Here is a 19,119-nt window from a genome sequence, read left to right on the forward strand (position 1 = left end):
TGTGGAAAGAGTAAATAATACATATAAGTATGATATAAGCATATATGTTATAAGTAAAGATTTAAACAATGTGGAAAGAGTAAATAATACATATAAGTATGATATAAGCATATATGTTATAAGTAATATATATTTTATATACAGAGAGGGATTTCTTAAAAATGTTTCTTTTATATTTCTCTCATATAAAGAAATTTATATTTATATTTATATTCTTTTATGTTTCTTAAAATATAAAAAAAATATACTACACCCACTATTTTTATAACTTCCTTTTTTACTTAATATATGTATGTATATATATGTATATGTATTTCTATATCTATATGTATCTACTTTATACATATACTAGGGAAACTTTTTCTATGTCATGGATACTGGAATAGATCATTTTTAATAGCTGCCTCTATGGAAGCAACTAAATTATTCACTGAGTCTTATTGATGAGCATTTAGGCTACTTAGAGTTTCTTGCTAATGTGAATAATAAGCATCCTTTTGGGTAATTGACTGTGTCCTTCGAAGATTTCTGCACGGTGAGGACGAAGGCCATGCGTATTTGTAAGGCTTTGGGATTTATTGCAATTTATTGCAAATTATCATGACAAAATTTATACCTACTCATTTATAGTAGTGGCCATGTATCAGAGAGCTTATGTGTCTCGCTTCACTTTTCCCAGACAGACAATGGAACGTGTCACACTGCAGAACCAGCTCCAACAACTTCTAGAAGCCCAGAAATCAGAGGGCAAGTCCCTCCTTTCCTCGCCCAGGTAATACCAGGAACATTAATGGTTAGAGTTCTTAGGTGTCTTTAGTCTCTGAGCCTTCTTTTGGACTTGAAGAAGACAAAAACAGAACATATTTTATGTTTATAAAGAGGAATAAATATGAGACGTTACAGGGGGAAAACGCCCTGGACCTGATGTCAGAAGACCCGGCTTCATCTCTGGTTCTGCCATTTCTTCATTCTCTGACTACAGAAAAGTCACAGTCAGATTCCTTCATTTCTTCACCTGTGAAATGGGAATAAGGATACGTAGGTGTATAAGGTTGGTGAAGATGAGAATAATGAATGCAATTGGCACAACATTGATGTGTAAACAGTAAAACAGTAGACAGATCTCTCGTCATAGCGTTAGGTATGAGGCCCACTACACTGTGGTCATGGTTACCACTCTGGAGTTATTTGGAGATTGATGAGCACAGACATTAAGTGATTTTTCTTATTCCAGTCCTGTCGATCTGTAAGTCGTTAGTGGCAGTGGAGGCAATCAGTGATAGGAGATCACCTCATATGTTCTTCATCATCTTTCAGTTCGCCATCCTCCCCCGCTTCCAGAAGGTCCCAGTGGAAATCTCCAGATGCGGATGATGAGTCTGTAGCCAAGAGCAAACCCGGGGTCCAAGAGGGGATTCAGGTGCTCGGAAGCCTGTCGGCATCCAGCCGGGCCAGGGCCAAAGCAAAAGATGAAGATTCTGACAAAATCCTCCGCCAGTTACTGGGGAAGGATATCTCAGAGAGTGTCTGCACCCAGGAAAAGCTGTCCTTGGAATTCCAGGATGCTCAGGCTTCTTCTAGAAACTCAAAGAAGATCCCTGCAGACAAGAGGGAGCTGAAGTTGGCTCGGCTGAGGCAGCTGATGCAGCGGTCCCTGAGTGAGTCCGACACCGATTCCAACACCTCTGAGGACCCCAAGAGCACACCCGTGAGGAAGGCCGACAGGCCCAGACCGCAGCCCATTGTGGGAAGTGTGGAGAGTGTGGACAGCGCAGAAAGCCTGCACCTGATGATCAAGAAACACACGTTGGCATCAGGACGCAGGTTTCCTTTTGGTATCAAAGCCTCCAAATCTCTAGATGGCCATAGCCCATCTCCCACCTCCGAGAGCAGCGAACCCGACTTGGAATCCCAGTGTCCTGCCTCAGGGACCACTCCCCCAAGCCAGCCCTCCGGAGACCCTACTCAGCCCAGCCCTGACAGCACCACCACCCAGAAAGTGGCCATGAGCCCCAAAAGTGCCCTCAAGTCTCCGTCTTCCAAGCGCCGGACATCTCAGAACTTAAAACTCCGAGTTACCTTTGAGGAGCCCGTGGTCCAGATGGAGCAAGCTAGCCTCGAGCCCACTGGGGAGAAGGACAGAGATAAGGGCAGGACCCCCCAGAGGACCTCTACGGGTAGCGAATCGGGGGATCAACTGAAAAGGCCTTTTGGAACCTTCCGATCTATCATGGAGACGCTCAGTGGCAACCAGAACAATAATAACAATTACCAGGCAGCCAACCAGCTGAAGACCTCCACACTGCCGTTAACCTCACTTGGAAGGAAGACAACAGATGCCAAGAGAAGTCCCGTGAGCTCTGCTAGCAAAGGAAAGAATAAGGCGGTGAGTGCCTTTTGGAGAATATCCCATTTCTTGCCTGTGAATTCACTGTGCTGTTCCTAACACTACAGATTGCTGACCTTTGCCACCTTGAGGGAATCCCCAGAAAATTCCAAAGGGATGCATGGACAGCTAAGTCCATGTGTTCTTTAAGGATATATGTCATATTAAAGTATATACGCTTTGCTCTTCCTTGGAAAATATGCTAAAAGAGAAAGATGAAAGAAATCACAGGAGGTTATATTCTGGTCCCCCAGTTTCCCAAAATAGTTTCATCCTTGAGTGTTAGGAGTCCTAAACTGGAAGGCATTTCTGCAAGATGAGACCACCAATCGATGTGAAATCAGGCCCTTCCTTGGCATGGATTCTGCCTCAGGAAGAGTTTGTTCTCCTCATCTGACCGGATAGTTTATCCTCAAGCCCGATTAAAGAGCACATAAATAGAAACTCTATTTCCAAAGACTTAACTACTCCACTTTGGAATGACCTTTGAAATGAATACACCACAGGGACCTCCACGTTGGCGTTTTATGATACTCACCCCTGAGTGTTGATCAGGATGCCATAGCAGTCTGAAGCACTTGGCAGTACATAAGGGATGGCAGAGTGTGGCGGGAACTATATCTTATAATTGCATTTACTAGAAAACCGGGGACTATAATCTGTGGTTTAAAACTGGTGAATGGGAGATATGAATGTCTTTGTAGGCTGTAGGCAATGTGTCCTGTATGCTCTGCACATGCCATGCCATCCAAAAAATGGTACAGTAGCCAAAATGCGAAATGCTGAGGGGTAGAAGGACCTAGAATGTCCATCCTGCGATCTAGAGAGTCACAGCCTGCATAACTGATAATTTGCCATATGGTAAAACTCCATTACAGTGCAGTTGAAGAACTGTCCAGATTCCTTTTGCAATACTAAAATCGAGTTTCAGTTAGTATCTAATTAATTGAACACCGATTTTAACTATACGTTGATATCCAAGGTCAGTTGCCTTTGTTGCAAAGGACTTCCTCACATGTATATTTCCGTGAGAAAAGTCACACCCCTGCCCCGAAGCCCAGCCCCTTTGGGTTTCATATGCCCAAACTTACCTTGCTCAAATAAGACTTTCCCGAGTAACTTAATGGGTTCTGTCACTCAGGAGTAAGAGAAGGATCCCACCAGCTCCCCATGCCCCTCGAAGTATGTATGAAGCTTGCATCCACTAATCTGCTTCCTGCATGCTTCCTGTTTATCGAGACGCGTGCATGTGCTGAGCTCGTTGCATGTTTTCAGATGATGTCTGATTGCACCTCTCTAGGAGATGTACGGCAGCTGCGTCACCCTTTCCTCTAACACGCTGACCGAAGAGCCTCTGCGTAACCGTGCACGGTACGTGGTGCTAGCGGGTGCCTTGCGCAGCAGGGCCACGCCTTTGCTTTCAGTTGCATGACCTTGTAAATTACGGTACCAGAGCACCCTTAGCAGGAGCCGAAAGGAAGAAGAAAATGCCACCTTTCCCCCCGCAAATAGAAGCAGCCAGTCTTATAAGATGGGCCTTAGGAAGGGAACCAGTGCCCTATTGGAGGGGCTTTGATCCAGCCGCAGAGAGCGGAGGAATCTACTCAGCTTACAAACGCGCTGTGTCTCCCAGTTGACTTTGGCTTTCAGGCTTTGTTTTAATGGAGTCAAGTACCAAGTAAGTCTAGAAATTAAACTTCCTGTCACGGGTTGGATGAGCCCATCTCTGATCAGAATCAGCACTGTGAAGCAGAGGTGAGGTTTGGTTTCATCGCTGATCCTCAGGCTGAAAGCGTCATCACCGTGCTTGGGAGAAACAGGGCCCTGCCATTCTGAGATTGCGCTAGCTTAACACTCGGAACTGCCACACCCATCAGCGAGCCAGTCTGTGAGCCCACCAGTGACACAGGGGTCTTTCTCAAACAAAATGTTTACGGTCCAAAGTGCATGGGCTGTGCACCTAAAAGGATCATGTCCGAAGGTCCCCGTCGGCTCAGGCACTTCCCTGGGCCAAGTCCTTCTGCATCAGGACTTTATTTCCTCCCGAGGGAATGCGCACCACTTCCTGACAAAGCAGGAAATGGAAAAGGAGAGTGGTCGAGGGTGAGTGCATGTAACCAGTGCCCTGTGACTGGCTTCTCTCGGAAGTAACCCCCAAATTCATCAGAAGGGAGACTATCGCTTGTAAATCACTCAAACTTAATTTAATTTAATGACTTAAAGGAACACAATGGCACCTCCTCCAGCACCCTTCCCAAACCCTCCACAATGTTTTGGCGAATGTATGCCTGTTTGTACGTATAATGATAAACACACACGAATAGGGGTGTGTTTGTTGTTGTGAGGGTAAATTTCAGGTCAGAATACCACGGTGCAAGAAATGTCATTCTCCTTCCCCCCCCCCCCCCCCCCCCCCCTTTAAATCAAATGTAATCAGGCTGGAAGAAAGGTAAATCCCCATCATTTCAGGGAGTGCCCCTAGGGGTCTCACTAAGTCAGTGTATTGAAGGAAGCACCTTGGAGCTTGGGTATTAACTGGTTACCACCATTCAGTTTGGGTCAGATTCACATGTTGCCTGAGTCTGGGCTGCTTCTGTCCACAATGGAGCAGGGAATCGTGGCCAGTGCTGAGAACCCATTGCTTACTGGCTTTTTTCTTTTCCTCTCAACCCATCTTCCCCACTCCTATACCCTTCTCAGTCCCATATGAGGTCCAGTGTGTCTTCAGGTGCCTGGAAAATTATGCTTTTGTCATAAACAGAAGTCACCAACAATACCCTCAGGAAAGGCAGCACAAAGACTTGGCAAACTCTTGGGAGAGAGAAGGAGAACATCTCTCCTCTCTTACAGGTTCCTCCAGTACCCGGAAATAAGACAGTTGGTATCACAGTAGAACCATCCTGCCAGAAATATTTCATCCTGTCTTTTCACAAGCAAAGGAGCAAAGCTGAGCTGTCTTCTATACTATAATTATAAAAACGCCTGGGTGCTCAGTTGGTTATATGTCTGACTCTTGATTTTGGCTCCAGTCATGATCTCACAATCTGTGAGTTCAAGCCCCGCATCGGGCTCTCCGTCAGCACAGAGCCTGCTTCAGATCTTCTCTCTCCCTCTCCATCTACCCCTCCCCCATTTGCATATGCAAAATAAATAAAAACATTGAAAGAAAAAAATCAGAGCATCAAAGAGGTTTTAGGGCTACTCAGCTGTCTGACACTAGGGTAACACTTTTGTACTTCGTTTAAGAAACAGTCCTTTGGAAGGTTCAGTCTTGAACCTCAAATTCACTGGCTCTACATATTAACAGAGCTTGAGTGCAGTGATCAGCAGAAACCCCAAAATAAAAATATTCAGTGTATTTTATTAAGTAAGCATCCCTTACTGACCCCTTCCCCTCCCTACCTTATAAATTAAACTCTCCTCTATCATGGTTGCAATTTAGCATGTGTTCTGTAGAAAGTGAAAACTCACCAGTTTGCTCAGGCTGGAGAGGAGAGGTTTCTGTGACTCACTCATACTACAGAGGCGGAGAGAACAAGGCCGGAGTTCACTCCTTAGATAAAGTAAGGATGGATAGCTGTAGTTGAAATGAAGGTAACTCAGAGAAATGAAATAGCATGAGATTGTGAGCATGAAAAACACCTAAGTGACTCTAATGCTTGCTTCATTTTGCCTTGGGGACCATGGAAAGAACATCCCACAGAAGGACGCAATATGGAAAGAAACCCAAGTGTTCATCCATCAGGGACGCCTTCACATCTTGGCCCAAGAGTTTGCTTGAAGGCTAAATGACTCCTCTCGGGTGGCAGGGATTCCCCAGGATTATATAACTTTGGAAACCACTGGGGGTCATTGGGTTGGAGTTGGTTCCAAACATTATGCCCCTGAATGGCCCTATTGCTGTGTCCCCGGAGAAAGAGTGGGGGCAGTGAGACCTAGTTCCAGGCAGATGCTGGAACCACATTTTAGTTCCTAAGAAACATCTGTTTTTCCTGGTAAGAGAAAAATACGGGCAATAAATGCATTTTAAAGAATATCACCTCTGTACGGTAGTTCTGTTTACTATTTATTTTTCTAAATTGGTCACAGCTTGATGGCAAAAAATCTAAATTTCTTTTCAATGTCCTTTAAAAGTAGATTCAACTCCATTACGTTGGACAGCTTTCCCAGTGTGTTTTCAACTGCAGAGGATGACTTTGTTTATAACAAGCAGATTTATCTTTACTTTTCCTTATAAAGGACAAGTTGGTTTTGAGTTATTACAACTCCAAGGGAATGTTTGCAATTATTTGTCTTAAAATGCCAATAAGACATTCATTTCCCAGACTTTAAGTCCATGTGAGACCTGTAACACAGGAAGTGAGATTTGATTCCAGCTACCAATAGGCAGAGAGTATTATCCCCTGGCCGCCATCAGTCACACCCCCTCTGACCACAGTGACATTGTGGCCTGGAACCCTAGTCATAGCACCAGCACGAGAGCAGACTTGTTAAAAAAACATTAAGTAATGAACACCATTAGTGTTCATTTTACTGCCAAGGAATTAGCCACACCGGGAATTACACATCCAGAACCAAGAGGTAGTATCAGATATTTTGCATCGATGTCAGCGTTGTTCGATAGCCGCTTCAGCGGGAGAGGTGTATTTGGCCTGAGACGATGTGAGGCGTGGCAGTGGTCATCTGCCATGCCCAGAAGGAGGTCAGAGTTCAGGGAACTCACCCCCACCAGCGCGTGTGCACGCACGCACACACACGTGTATGTCCTTAATGTCAGGGTATCATGCTAAAGAGAAAAATGAACAAAGATGTGGAAGCCATTGGAAAAGGAGAGGTGAGGCCCCGGCATAAGGCTGTCCCAAGTACAGTGTACCCTCAGCCCCACTGACGAGCCCTTCCAGAGCCATGACAGACAGATGCAGTCAGCGCAAAAAAGGAATCCCTGATCCTGCTGAGTAAATACACCCTTGCCGTAGTCTCTCTGAATACAGTAAATTAACCACATTCTAATCTTGTCTTGAAGTTTTTAGCGTAAAGTATTTACTTTTAACCCATATGCTTTTTTAAGGATTCTTGAAGGGATGTTTCTGTAATTACTCAGTCATTGTTGCGTTACCATGCTCTCTGATACATGTTGACTGCAGAGTTCTAGAATGACTTCCCCAGGGCAGACAGAGTCTTAATGTAACAGTTCAGAAAAGTTGGTTCAAGTGCTAATACTAAAAGGGGATTTAATAGTTAGAGACGTTAGCAATATTATTGCTCAAAAACTGTACTTTCCACTTCTAAGCCCTGATCTGAAGTGTGTGTTCATTTCTTTTTTTTTTTTTTTTTTAAGTTTATTTGGAGAGAGAGAGAAAGAGACAGAGAGAGAAAGCATGCAGGAGGGGCACAGAGAGAGAGAGAGAGAGAGAGAGAGAGAGAGAGAGAATCCCAAACAGGCTCCACACTTCCAGCACAGAGCCTGATCCGGGGCTTGAACTCACCCACCATGGGATCAGACACCCCACCGACTGAGCCACCCAGGCACTCCAGTGTGTGTTCATTCCTAATATACTAACTCTGGGACCTAGAGCCAGTCCATCAGTAGGAATTGATAGCAGGCCCCTGAGGTGCTTTCCTCAGCCCCAGAAATCCCTAGAACCCACCTGGTCAGCTTCCCCTTCACTCCTCTTCGTGTATCCCCAGGTTCTGTGTTCCCTGCACAACTCACCCTGCACCCACCGTCACCTTTGCTTCCGTAGAGTTCATACTAGTTTCAGAGGGAAAACCCTTATTTCGTACTGAAGCTTTGTCCCTGTGACTTGGAGGAGAGAGAAGACCCCAATCTTGAACATTTCTCCAAGGGAAAGTTCTCCTTCATATAGGCCACAGTACTGCACTGTCATTGGCTGTTGCATAGTACAGTTGGGTGTGTATAGAAACATACCCATGTGTGGGGAATAGTTAAAATGATCTGACCTTCCCAGTGTTTCAGCACAACTTAGCAAACTTTTTATAAAAGCTGCAAGAGTTCCCAAGGATGACCAGAACATGATTCACAAATGGAGGTGTTTTTTTTTTTTATTTTTTAAATTTTTTTAAGTTAATTTTTTTTTTGAGAGAGAGAGAGAGAGCACATTGAGGATGGGGAGAGAGAGAGGAGAGAGAGAATCCCAAGCAGGTTCCACACTGTCAGCGCAGAGCCCAGCAGGGGGCTCGATCCCACGACGGTGAGATCATGACCCGAGTCGAAACCAAGAGTCAGACGCTTAACCGACTGAGCCACCCGGGTGCCTCAAAGTTTCTTTTCATATGCCCCATATACCCACTGGGAAAGGAAAAGGCACATTCCACCACAGGAAGACAGTGAGACCTAGTTTAGTCCCAAAGCCCTGATGAGACCTAGAAAAAGCTATTGCAACTAAGATCCCATGTTCAATCCCCCTGCCCTTGGAAGGCAGGAAATGAATGTGTGGAACACCCGTGAACTATAAGTAGGAGGGTACAGAGGGAACACCTGCCTTCAAACCCAAAATCACCCCACCTGAAATGCATTTTTTCAGCATGTGAATTCTTGGATAAATGTAATCACAAAATTTAAGAACAAGCAACTTCCTTCTCCCACATCCACTTTCCTTTCCTCACCTCCCTCCAGGGTCCAGGTTTTAACTGTGTAATGTTCTGTTAGTGTCATATTTGCACCACCTCGGCCACCACGGGGTGTCTCCAGACATTAAAAGAGAAATGCCTGGGGGAGCCTCAGTGGCTCAGTCAATTAAGTTTCCAAGTCATAATCTCAGCTCAGGTCAAGATCTCATGTTCCTGAGATCGAGCCCTGCATAGCGCTCTACACTGGCAGCATGGAGCCTGCTTGGGATTCTCTCCCTCGCTCTCTCTCTGCCCTTCCCCTGTTATCTCTCTCTCTCTCTCTCTCAAAAATAAATGTATAAACAACAACAAAAAAAGAGCAGTGCCTGTTTATCAACTCTTAGTAAGGCTGGAGTTTCAGAGAAGCAGCAATCTGTTTGAGGCTTAAAAGTACAGACTTTACCAGACAACTTCCAGTACCTTCACCAAGCTTCCCTGCTCCAACCACAGTCCTTTGGGATTTTCCTTCCCACACTGAGAGCAGTGCAGATACATTACCGAATGCCACAGCCTTGGTTTGCCAGTGCACTCACTGCAACGTCTTTAGCAAACAGCCACGCATTTTGCTGTGCCAGCACAAGGCAATGCTGCCTTCATAAAAGAGATCAGAGTCCAGAGACAATTAACAGAGGACATGGTTAAAACACCAGTAAACTCCGTAAAATGTATACGGTGCTTGACAGCCTCCCCATATTGCCATCTTTACCCCCAGTGTCTAGCTCAGTGCCTCGCACACGCTAGCAACCTCCTAAACATTTGGCGAGAGGGAGAGTGGAGAAAGCTAAAGAGGGAAAAAGAGAAATAATAAGGACTGAGCCCATCACCCCACAGAAAGAATGGTGTCCTCTGTAAAAACCTAGGCCTTTTGATTACAACCCACCTACCTACAGTGAGTTTTAGTGTGGGTGTTTTAAGGGCAGGTTTTCATTCTTTGAACCAGAATCCCATCTTTTAGTGGGTGGGATTTCTAGATTTGCTCTCGGTAAAGTTCTGAAGGAGATCACAAAAAGTTACAAAGTCTCCCTGTTTTGGTGATCAGTGAAAATGTAATGCATGCCCGTGGGCCATTTTTGACTAATCCTCTAAGTAAATTGCTGTCTGGTCACCATGGGCTATGGAAATATGGAATCCAGGCCTGGATGAATCAGCAAGTTAGATTACTTGAAAAGCTGTTACTTAAATTTAAGCCTTTCTTCTTTCCAATTTTGGTCACTGAGAATGTGATTTCATCTCCAAAAATGAAATCAAGGAACAGCAAATTATCTGAATAATTCATGCCAGAATTACCCAAACACTTTTGTTCTTTTGAATACTGGTAATTCAGGACTAGGTAATTGAAGGATGCAGAGAGGCTTGAATTATCCTGATATTATTCAAATAAATGCCTCAGATTAACATTTTACTTGCTCTAGAGTCAGCCCTGTTCATGCTGGGTTTTGTCCCAAGGAAAGTGTTCTTTTTTAGTATTTTATGACCACCGCACCCCTCATATTAAAACAGAAACACTTTGTTAATGTCTAAATGATGATATTATCTTTAGACTATAACCTAAGCCTTCTTTTTCACTTTTATTTATTTTTCATTTAATTTTTTGTTGAACTGCTCTAGGTACATACAATAGTCCTACTAGCATTATAACAAAAACTAGCTGTCCTTTGCCCAACCTACCGTGTCCTGTTCCCACTTTCCTGAATCAGTCATTTGGCTTTCCTTCAGATGTATTCTCTCGTATCCTGTACGGCTAAATCACATGCTCCTACAGGTTTTCAATTTTAGATATTCTCTCTGTTATATATTGGCATTCTACTATAGAAGGTAAAAATGACAGCTAACAGTTACAAAGCATTATACGACTGTTGTAACCTTCACAACAACACAATATGGTAGATACTAGTATTATCAGATTTTGCAGATTGGAAACCAAGGCACAGAGAGATTATGTATCTTGTCCAAGTTTATACAGTAAGGATAATAAATTCTGGAGCCAGGATTCCAAAACTCAGTATTCTCCATGATGAACCAAACTTGTCTGTCTCTATTTCAGCACCCAACACTGCCCCCCACCCAACACACACACACACACACACACACACACACACACACACACACACACCTACCTACATCCTCTTGCCACTATTAATATAGTTGGGATTAAATATATCTTTGAGATTAAATCAGTATTTGGTGTTTATTATTACTGTGGCTATCTAAATACGATTCACAGTGAATGCATGCAGTATGCTATATCGTATTCCCTTTCTAGTTATAACATTACATTTTCTGAGGAGAAAATAATTTGGACTTCTTAGTTTCCAATTCATTTCTTAACATTTTTCTGGAGACAGAAATCTTCTTTCAGTGCATTCAGACAAATCAGGCATCTCTCAGTTTGTCTGTTCATAGAGACAACCTCTTTCTTCCTGCCCTACTCTGGACTGCTGCTATCTGGCAGTGCTATACAGCTGCCTTCCTGGAGTTTCCCATATACATCATTCTGGGAATTTCTTTTGCTTCTCTCCTGTCTAGAGCCCTATTTCCTGAATCTGTCCTTTCTCATTTTTGGTGTATGCTCTTGTCTTGGTAAACAGATCTCCTTCTTCCTAGGGAGGTGGATGCTAAATTTGTTGAGACTCTGCCTGTCTGATAATATCTTCAATTTGCTCTCATACTGGATTAGGTGTGTTTGGCTGGGTATAGAATTCTAGATAGGAAATTATTTTCTCACAGAATCTTGAACACATTGTTTCCTTTTCTTCTTTTTTCTAATATGTCTGTTGAGAAGCTCCATTTCTAATTGCTAATGCCTTGGAATTTATTACGATTTTCTCTTTATTTCCCAGTGTTATGATTTCTTGTTACATTGTCATGATTCTATTTTCATTCCTGACCTGTGACACTTGGAAGGCTTTTTCAGTCTTGAAACCTATATGCTTCAATTCTGGGAAATGTTTTTATATGCTGTCTTTGAATGTTTTCTACATTGTAATTTCTCTGTTCACTCTTTCTAGAAATCTTATTATTGTAATGCTGGACACACTGAGTCAACCCTCAGGTCTTTATCTTTATCCATACTTTATCCATCCTTTTTATCTTTACCCATACTTTTGCTTTTTCTAGTTCTTTCTAAGGTCTTTATTGACCTGTACCTTCCAATCTTTCTAATTTTTTTTTATTTTTGCTGTAATGGTGTTAATTTCTAATAGTACCTTATTGGTTTTCTCTTTGTTTCCTTTTTATAGCATTATACATGCAAGACTTACTTAAATTGTACAATCAAATATAAATGTATATTTTTGTCTTTTCCTTTTTGCAAAAAAGGTGGCAAGCGATAAACACAGTTTTGTCTCTTGCTTTTTCTCACCTGACACATTAAAGTTCTTTATGTATTCATGTATAAAGAGTTTCTTTATTCTTTTATATAGCCACATATTATTTCATTGTATGAATGTACTATTTTTAACCCTTCATTTTATTGACATTCTGGTCATCTCCTTTTGACTTATAGCAGCTCTTTATATTTTACATATTAGAAAGACTAACCCATTGTAATATGAATTGCAAACATTTTCTCGGTTTTTCTTTTCTTGTTAAAAATGTTTAAAGTTCTCATTGTCTCCCTATGTTATCTCTGTTAACTTTGACTTCCATTTCTCTCTTTATTTTGGTCCCTGTCTTCCCTAGTAGCACTTTACTCAAATGTCTGATGATTCCTAACTCATTTATATTAAAGAACAAAACAGTAAAGCTGAATAGAAGCTCTGATTTTATGGGCGAAGCTCTCTGACTGGTAGATATTGCTTCATATACACACTGGCAAGGACTAGGCTCTTTTTTTGTGAAAATCCTGAAGTGGCAGTATTTGTAGGTCTTTTCTCTTGGCCAGTTGATTTATCAAGCTAAGGCAACTACAGTCTCCTGGTAGAGTCAGTAACCTGAGTGCCAAGAATCCATGAGTCAGACCAATAGGAGATGGGTTGAGAATTCTATTCTCGCTTTCTCACTTAGGGAAATGTTCATTTAATCTCATGGTTTCCACCCCCTTCAGTTGAATTCAGAGTCTCTCTGGTTCATGCCTTGCAAATTGTAACTTCCAGTCTTCCTTCACATTGGGAAAGGGACAGTCACCTGGCCTCATTGGGTTGGAGAGGTAATCTGGGATATGAACTATTACTTCCACAAATTTTTCAAATCAACCTCCCACTCTCAGCACCCACTCAGTACCCACTGTCGCCAATCAATATGTTGGGTTCCCTGACTGAAAGTTTAGATTTCTGCGTCTTCTCCTCTACTAAATCAATTCCACAGGTCCATCAACCTTCCTGTTTCTGAAAGTGTTGGTATTTTGTTATCATCTCCTTGCTCACTTCCCTCATTCGTTGAGATTTATACCTTTTTTTATTTCTTTACTTTCCTTTTAGCGTTGTTTTGTAAGAAAGGGGTGGCAAATGAGTGTATTTAATCCACCGTGTTTAATTGGAAGTCCCTTGGACATCTTTTAATCAGCCAGGGTTTTTTTTCCCTTTCTTCCCTTTCTTGTCTTTGGAAATGCTCCAAAGTTCTGTTTAGGGGCACCTGGCTGGCTAAGTCGCTAGAGCAGGTGACCCTTGATCTCAGGGTTTTAAGTTCAAGTGCCCTGTTGGGTATAGAGATTACTTAGAAACAAAATCTTTCTTTAAAAAAAGTTTTATTCAGACAAATAAATGATGTAAGAATTAGAACTTTCAGATGTTGATGAGAATCAAATATTTCCTAGAACCCTGAGAATAGACTACATGGTCTTTGTAAGCGAGCACATTTCTGAGGCCATAAAACTCCACCTCGGGTTCTCATCCACATATGTCCTCATGTTAGGAAGTAGCATTCCCAGAAACACTGTTTTTGTCTGATGTACCAACAAGAGGGAATTTATTAATATGTAGGCTACCCACCTTCAGGAGAGAACTCTTCTCTGGAAGATTCTTATACCTAGAGTGTGAGTAATATCTCATGAAAATGAATGCATCTACCTAGAGGGAAATTCACTTAGGAAACAGAACTGTTCCAGGGCTTGACTTGTCCTTCTTTCCATAGGCTCACTAAGTATCAATTATTGATGGGAAAACAGCATTGCTGCTCCCTAGTTTCTTCTTTTTCCCCTAGACTTACCTACTTAGGGTCTTCCAACATGCTGCTACTCAGTAGTCACATCCCCTTAGCATCTTCTTTATGTGATTAAGGTTCAAGCTTTTTGGAGATTCAAGATATCACCAGGGAATCCATGTCAATCAGCTAGAAACAGCTCTTGTTTCCACTCGACCAGCATTACTATGCTTATTATCTTATTTGACTCTGATAAAATTCACTGGACTAGAATTGTGCCTGGATTCCAGTCAGCATGCTTGAGAAATTACTTCCAGAACTGAATTAAAAGTGTTCAATAAATATGCGTTATTACATGACTATAGCTTTTATTGTTTAAAGAGTGGTTTATATGAAAAGAAAATAATTTGCCTACTGGAATGAAGTGTTCTTCAGTGTGGTTTGTATGAGGATAATTTCCATTTTTGGTGAGCTGTTTAGTGGTGTTGTCTTGTAACTTGACCATAATTTTATCTAATTCTGGCCTTTATGGTTTCTCTTCTGCTTAGGCATAATGACATCAACAGAAAAATGAAGAAATCCTGCAGCATAAAGCACATTGCTGAGCCAGAGTCAAATGAACTCTTCTTGTAAATCACTTTTTTATTATCTCTCATTGCCGCCCTTGGGACACCATTTGGAAGTTTCTGGACTCTCCACTATGGAAATAGAATCATGAGAACAATGCCTCACCAGCAGAAGAACAATATCAGGATGCCTTAAATTTATAGTAGTAGACTCTATAATACACATTTTGGGGTGATATTTGTATATATAACTTGTTTCTAAAGAGATGCTGTTTAAAAGCATGATCGGGCAAATGTTATGTTGTTTTGAGCGTGGATTGGTTCAGCCTGCCCACACAACGTCCACCAAGCCACCGGTACCATCTTTTATTTCATCCATTGCATGGGTGTTTGCTAATGTTGATTGAACATTCTTTTTCCAGTAAAATGGGCAGTTTGGCTCAGCTCCTCAGTGAGACCAGGTCAGTGGTACTGTTTTCTGTCAAGAGCGTTTTTTCTGTCATTTCTACTTTTTGTATAAAGGAAATAAAACAATGTTAACAGCACCTATAAGCTCGAGGCACCTACTTTCTAATCAGCCTGTGATGTTCTGGTCTCTTAGGGACCTTGAGAGTATTTTGATTGCTGATATTTTATTTCAGGAACAAACTGCCAGGTTTAGCTATTTCCCATAGGGGTGAAATAAAACATTCTAGTTTTCATTAAGTACTAAAGGATCAGACAAGTATATAAAGTAAGTCAATTCCTTCTGTCTTCTCAAATCCCAGCGTTGACATGAGAAAATACTAATGACAGCTAGGGATTCAGCCCCTGCTTGGGTCACTTTTTCTGTCTATAACACATTATGAGACCTGTCTAATCCCTTTAGGAGACAGTGTGGAGCCTGAGTTTATAACAACCCTATTGTTGATACAGCTCTTTGAATGCATGTAAGCAGTAAGTTCCAGATGGTTTCGTCCTATCATGTAAGAATATATTTCTGTTGAAACTTCAAGAGTTTTATTTTCAAAGTGTTGGCATGGCCCATAAGAGGCCTGTCAAATTTGAGTTGGGAAGTCAAATGTGTTCTTACCAGTAGGAGGGAGTACTGTATGCTATTCACAGTTACTAGCAGTGTTTCTGCGGTCAACTGTGGACCATTCTGTATCCTGGTGGGCACCAGAGGCCTACAGACTGAGTTGAGAGGCAATCTTGCCAATGTGGATCGTGTGACAAACTTAAGCTTGACAAGATGAAGGAAGGTATAGAAAAAGGGCCTAATATTCAAATGCCTTTTATGTACTAGCCACACTTATTTGGAGATACTACCGTTACCCTTTTATAGCTTCAAAATTAAAACTTTGGAAAGCTTAGGTCCTACGTCTGAAGTCATGCTACGTGTCACTAGCAGAATTGGCTCCGGCACGGGTGTGCTCATTATCACCACGGCACTGTCCTACCTGTCCTGCCCCATGTCCTCTCTTCAGTGCATTACCCACTGGACTCGCACACAGGAATCATGAGTTGTGGGTATGGGTTCCACTTCTGGACAACTCTGGTCGTGGGCAAGAAACCTTGCCTCCCCGAGAAATCTGGAAAAGAGCAAGGCCAGTAGGTAAGTTCCTTTCCACCTAGGCATTTCAACCAGTTTGCTCTGTCCTTGTTGTGGGTCTTATGAGTTCCCCTGGTTAGAGCCCAGTGCCCTGTGTGGTTCCGCCTTGCTCACCTTGTCTTTTCCTCGAATGAGATGCCCTATTTTGATTTGGGCCCCTTGGACTCAAGTACTCTTTCTCCTTCTTCACATTTCCCTGCTGCATCCTGGTGTTGAAATTCTAATAGAGAATCTATGGCCAGCACGTGGGAAACCTAGATTCCCGTGTTTTCCGCCTGCTGCTGAAGAGATGACAGTAGAGTGACACAGCCAACCTTTTGGACTTAGTTCTAGAATGGGGCTTGCAAAGGAATGGGGACCCAGAGAGTGCTCTCTCTGTCCCCCTGAGGCACCCTAGCTTTGTTCTTAGACTGCGTCTTTTAACTTAAAAGTTGAAGGGGGCTGAGCATTGTATAGCGATTTTGTGAGCCAGACACCGAGTTCTCAATGAAACATAGCAGAGAAAACCAAGAGTTTGAAAGAAAGAGACGCTACCTTGACCTGGAAAATTGGCATTTCAGTTGTTTATTGATGCAAGCATTTCATTTATTGATTTTTTGAATGTTTATAGATTTTTTAAAGTTTTTATTTATTTATTTTGGAGAGAGAGAGAGGGAGAGAGAGAATCCCAAGTACGTCCTGCACTGTCGGCACAGAGTTCCACGTGGGGCTCAATCTCACACACCACGGGATGATGTCCTGAGCCAAAATCAAGTCAGATGTTTAGCCCACTGAGCCACCCAGGCGCCCAACGCAAGCATTGCAGATACCACAGTACTAAGCCCAGAAGAGAAAAGAATTAAAAAAAAAAAAAGGTAAAATCAGAAAATCAAGGAAATGGAGACTACCCAGACTGCCGAGGCAATGCATTCTGTGTCTAATGATGTTGTTAGGACACCAAAGATGTTGATCCTTAAATCAGGCATGTTCACCGTCTTTACCACCCAAGTTCTTTATGAAATGGATAAATTATGCTTGCTTGAAATAAATAGAACTGATGTGTTCCTTACCACAAGCTTAGTTTTGTGCAGACTTTGTAAAATGAACGCACAAAGTCTTCTATCTTTACGGAAATGGAGACACACTTAGATGTTAAAGAAAGAGACAGTGTGTTTCCTTTAAGTAAGCTGAAGTCTGGGACCCCTGCCCCACCTCCCTCCCCCTGGGCTAGTAAAGTGAGTGAAGCTCTAACTGCATGCCTAATTATATGCAGCAGAACAGGAAACTCAGCCCCACTGTAAAAAACTCTCTCAGCATCTGTCTGCATCTTTTAAAGGCCGGCTTCTTTTATGCCACTGAAGGGACTCGTATTGCCCAAGTTCAAACATCAAATTAACCATGTTTCTCAGAAAAGATAACCAGATACCAAACCTTCACCACTTTGACTGGATTGAATTCCCATTCTTTATTCTCATAAACTAATGTTTATTAGTTATCGAGACCTCACCTCTAAGAAGAAACTTCTAGAGGTGCATCGTGGCGTTAGGAGTGGGGATGAGACTCTTAAAGGGCATCTTCAAGTAAATTTTGAAAATTAATTTTTTTCCTCAAAGCAAATATTCGCAGACAACATACTGGATCATACGTGCTAGAGGAAATAACTATAAAATATTTAAATAACTGCCTGAAAGACTCCCAGATACAGAATGGGTTAAATGTTACTTCTTCAGTAGCCACCTATATGCATAATTGGAGTTGAACTGATAAGGCCGAGTAAGAATAAGGGATCCATTGCAACAGGATTGATACCATTTCCCCACATAAAAATGGAGTCTATGCTGTCTATTGCCTTATAACTCTCATTTGTTGATCAGTCTCTCTAAAAGTCCTGTGTTATCTCTGGTATTATTCCCCCTTTATTCTTCACTGCACAGTTTAATGTAACTTTTTCAGTGCTTGATTCCTGTCTTCTAACAAGACCCTATGTTTCTTTTTTAATGTTTATTTATTTTTGAGAGAGAGAGAAAGCGGGCAGGGGCAGACAGAGAGGGAGACACAGAATCCGAAGCAGGCTCTATGCTCTGAGCTGTCAGCACAGAGCCCGATGCGGGGCTTGAACTCATGAACTGCAAGATCATGACCTGAACCGAAGTTGGACGCTTAACCAATTGAGCCACCCAGGTGCCCCTATGTTTTGTTTTGTTTCATCTCAACAAGAATCTTTATGTCACCTCTCATAAATGGTGGCTAGTAAATATCTACTGGCAATTTTTTTCAGTAATTTTCAACGCCTACAACCCTTATACCCATCTTATTTTCTTCTCATTTTTCCCCATTCTTCTTCCACCCCTTCCTCCTCCTGTTTTTCCCTTTTTCTCTCTTGCTGACATCTCCACACCCCATTTTTTCTCCTTTGTCTGCCCTAGGCTCCCAAGATCTGGAAACCCTTTTCATAGGATCTTCCTTGGAAGAAGCCTGGCAGAGGGGTTGCAGTAAATAGAAACGTGCTAGACCCATACTTACAATGAAAAGGAAATCTCTCCTTTCTTGCCACAGCACAGAAGCAGAAACAATCCTCTTTCTATATGCCGATGTGGTCAACAGATTCTGATGGAGCCCATGCCAAGAATGGGGTCCTGTGCTAGGCTCTCTCTTGGAATAAAAATAATTTAAAAAAAAACAAAAACAAAAACACCCAGAAGTTGGCATTAACTACAGCGGGAGCATACAAGAATACATAAGTTAACAAATTGTGTATTTGGAAGGACCTGTGGGGAAAAAAAGTATTGTAATTGGTTCATAGCTTATTGGTTCTCAAACTCTGCTGAACATTAGAATCTCCTGGGGGAACTTTTAAAAACTTGATGCCCAAGCCAACCCTATAATAA

General features: G+C 42.2%; 1 protein-coding gene across 7 annotated transcripts in view; it reads left to right on the forward strand.

Annotated features, from left to right (window-relative positions):
* Positions 1–15,230, forward strand: part of SNCAIP (synuclein alpha interacting protein) — a 157,342-nt gene extending 142,112 nt beyond the window's left edge. For 3 of the 7 annotated variants that reach the window (XM_049649070.1, XM_049649071.1, XM_049649069.1), the window contains exons 9-12: positions 680–772; positions 1,318–2,386; positions 3,687–3,757; positions 14,644–15,230. In XM_049649070.1, the coding sequence (XP_049505027.1) occupies positions 680–772; positions 1,318–2,386; positions 3,687–3,757; positions 14,644–14,728 (1,318 nt within the window). In that variant the 3' untranslated portion in view covers positions 14,729–15,230. Of the gene's footprint in view, positions 1–679; positions 773–1,317; positions 2,483–3,686; positions 3,758–14,643 lie in introns of those variants that run through there. The other 4 variants (XM_049649075.1, XM_049649074.1, XM_049649073.1 and 1 more) reach the window with 3 other exon arrangements.
* Positions 15,231–19,119: the final 3,889 nt, after the last annotated feature.

The sequence above is a fragment of the Panthera uncia genome (genome assembly GCF_023721935.1).
Source record: "Panthera uncia isolate 11264 chromosome A1 unlocalized genomic scaffold, Puncia_PCG_1.0 HiC_scaffold_17, whole genome shotgun sequence".
NCBI lineage: Eukaryota > Metazoa > Chordata > Mammalia > Carnivora > Felidae > Panthera > Panthera uncia.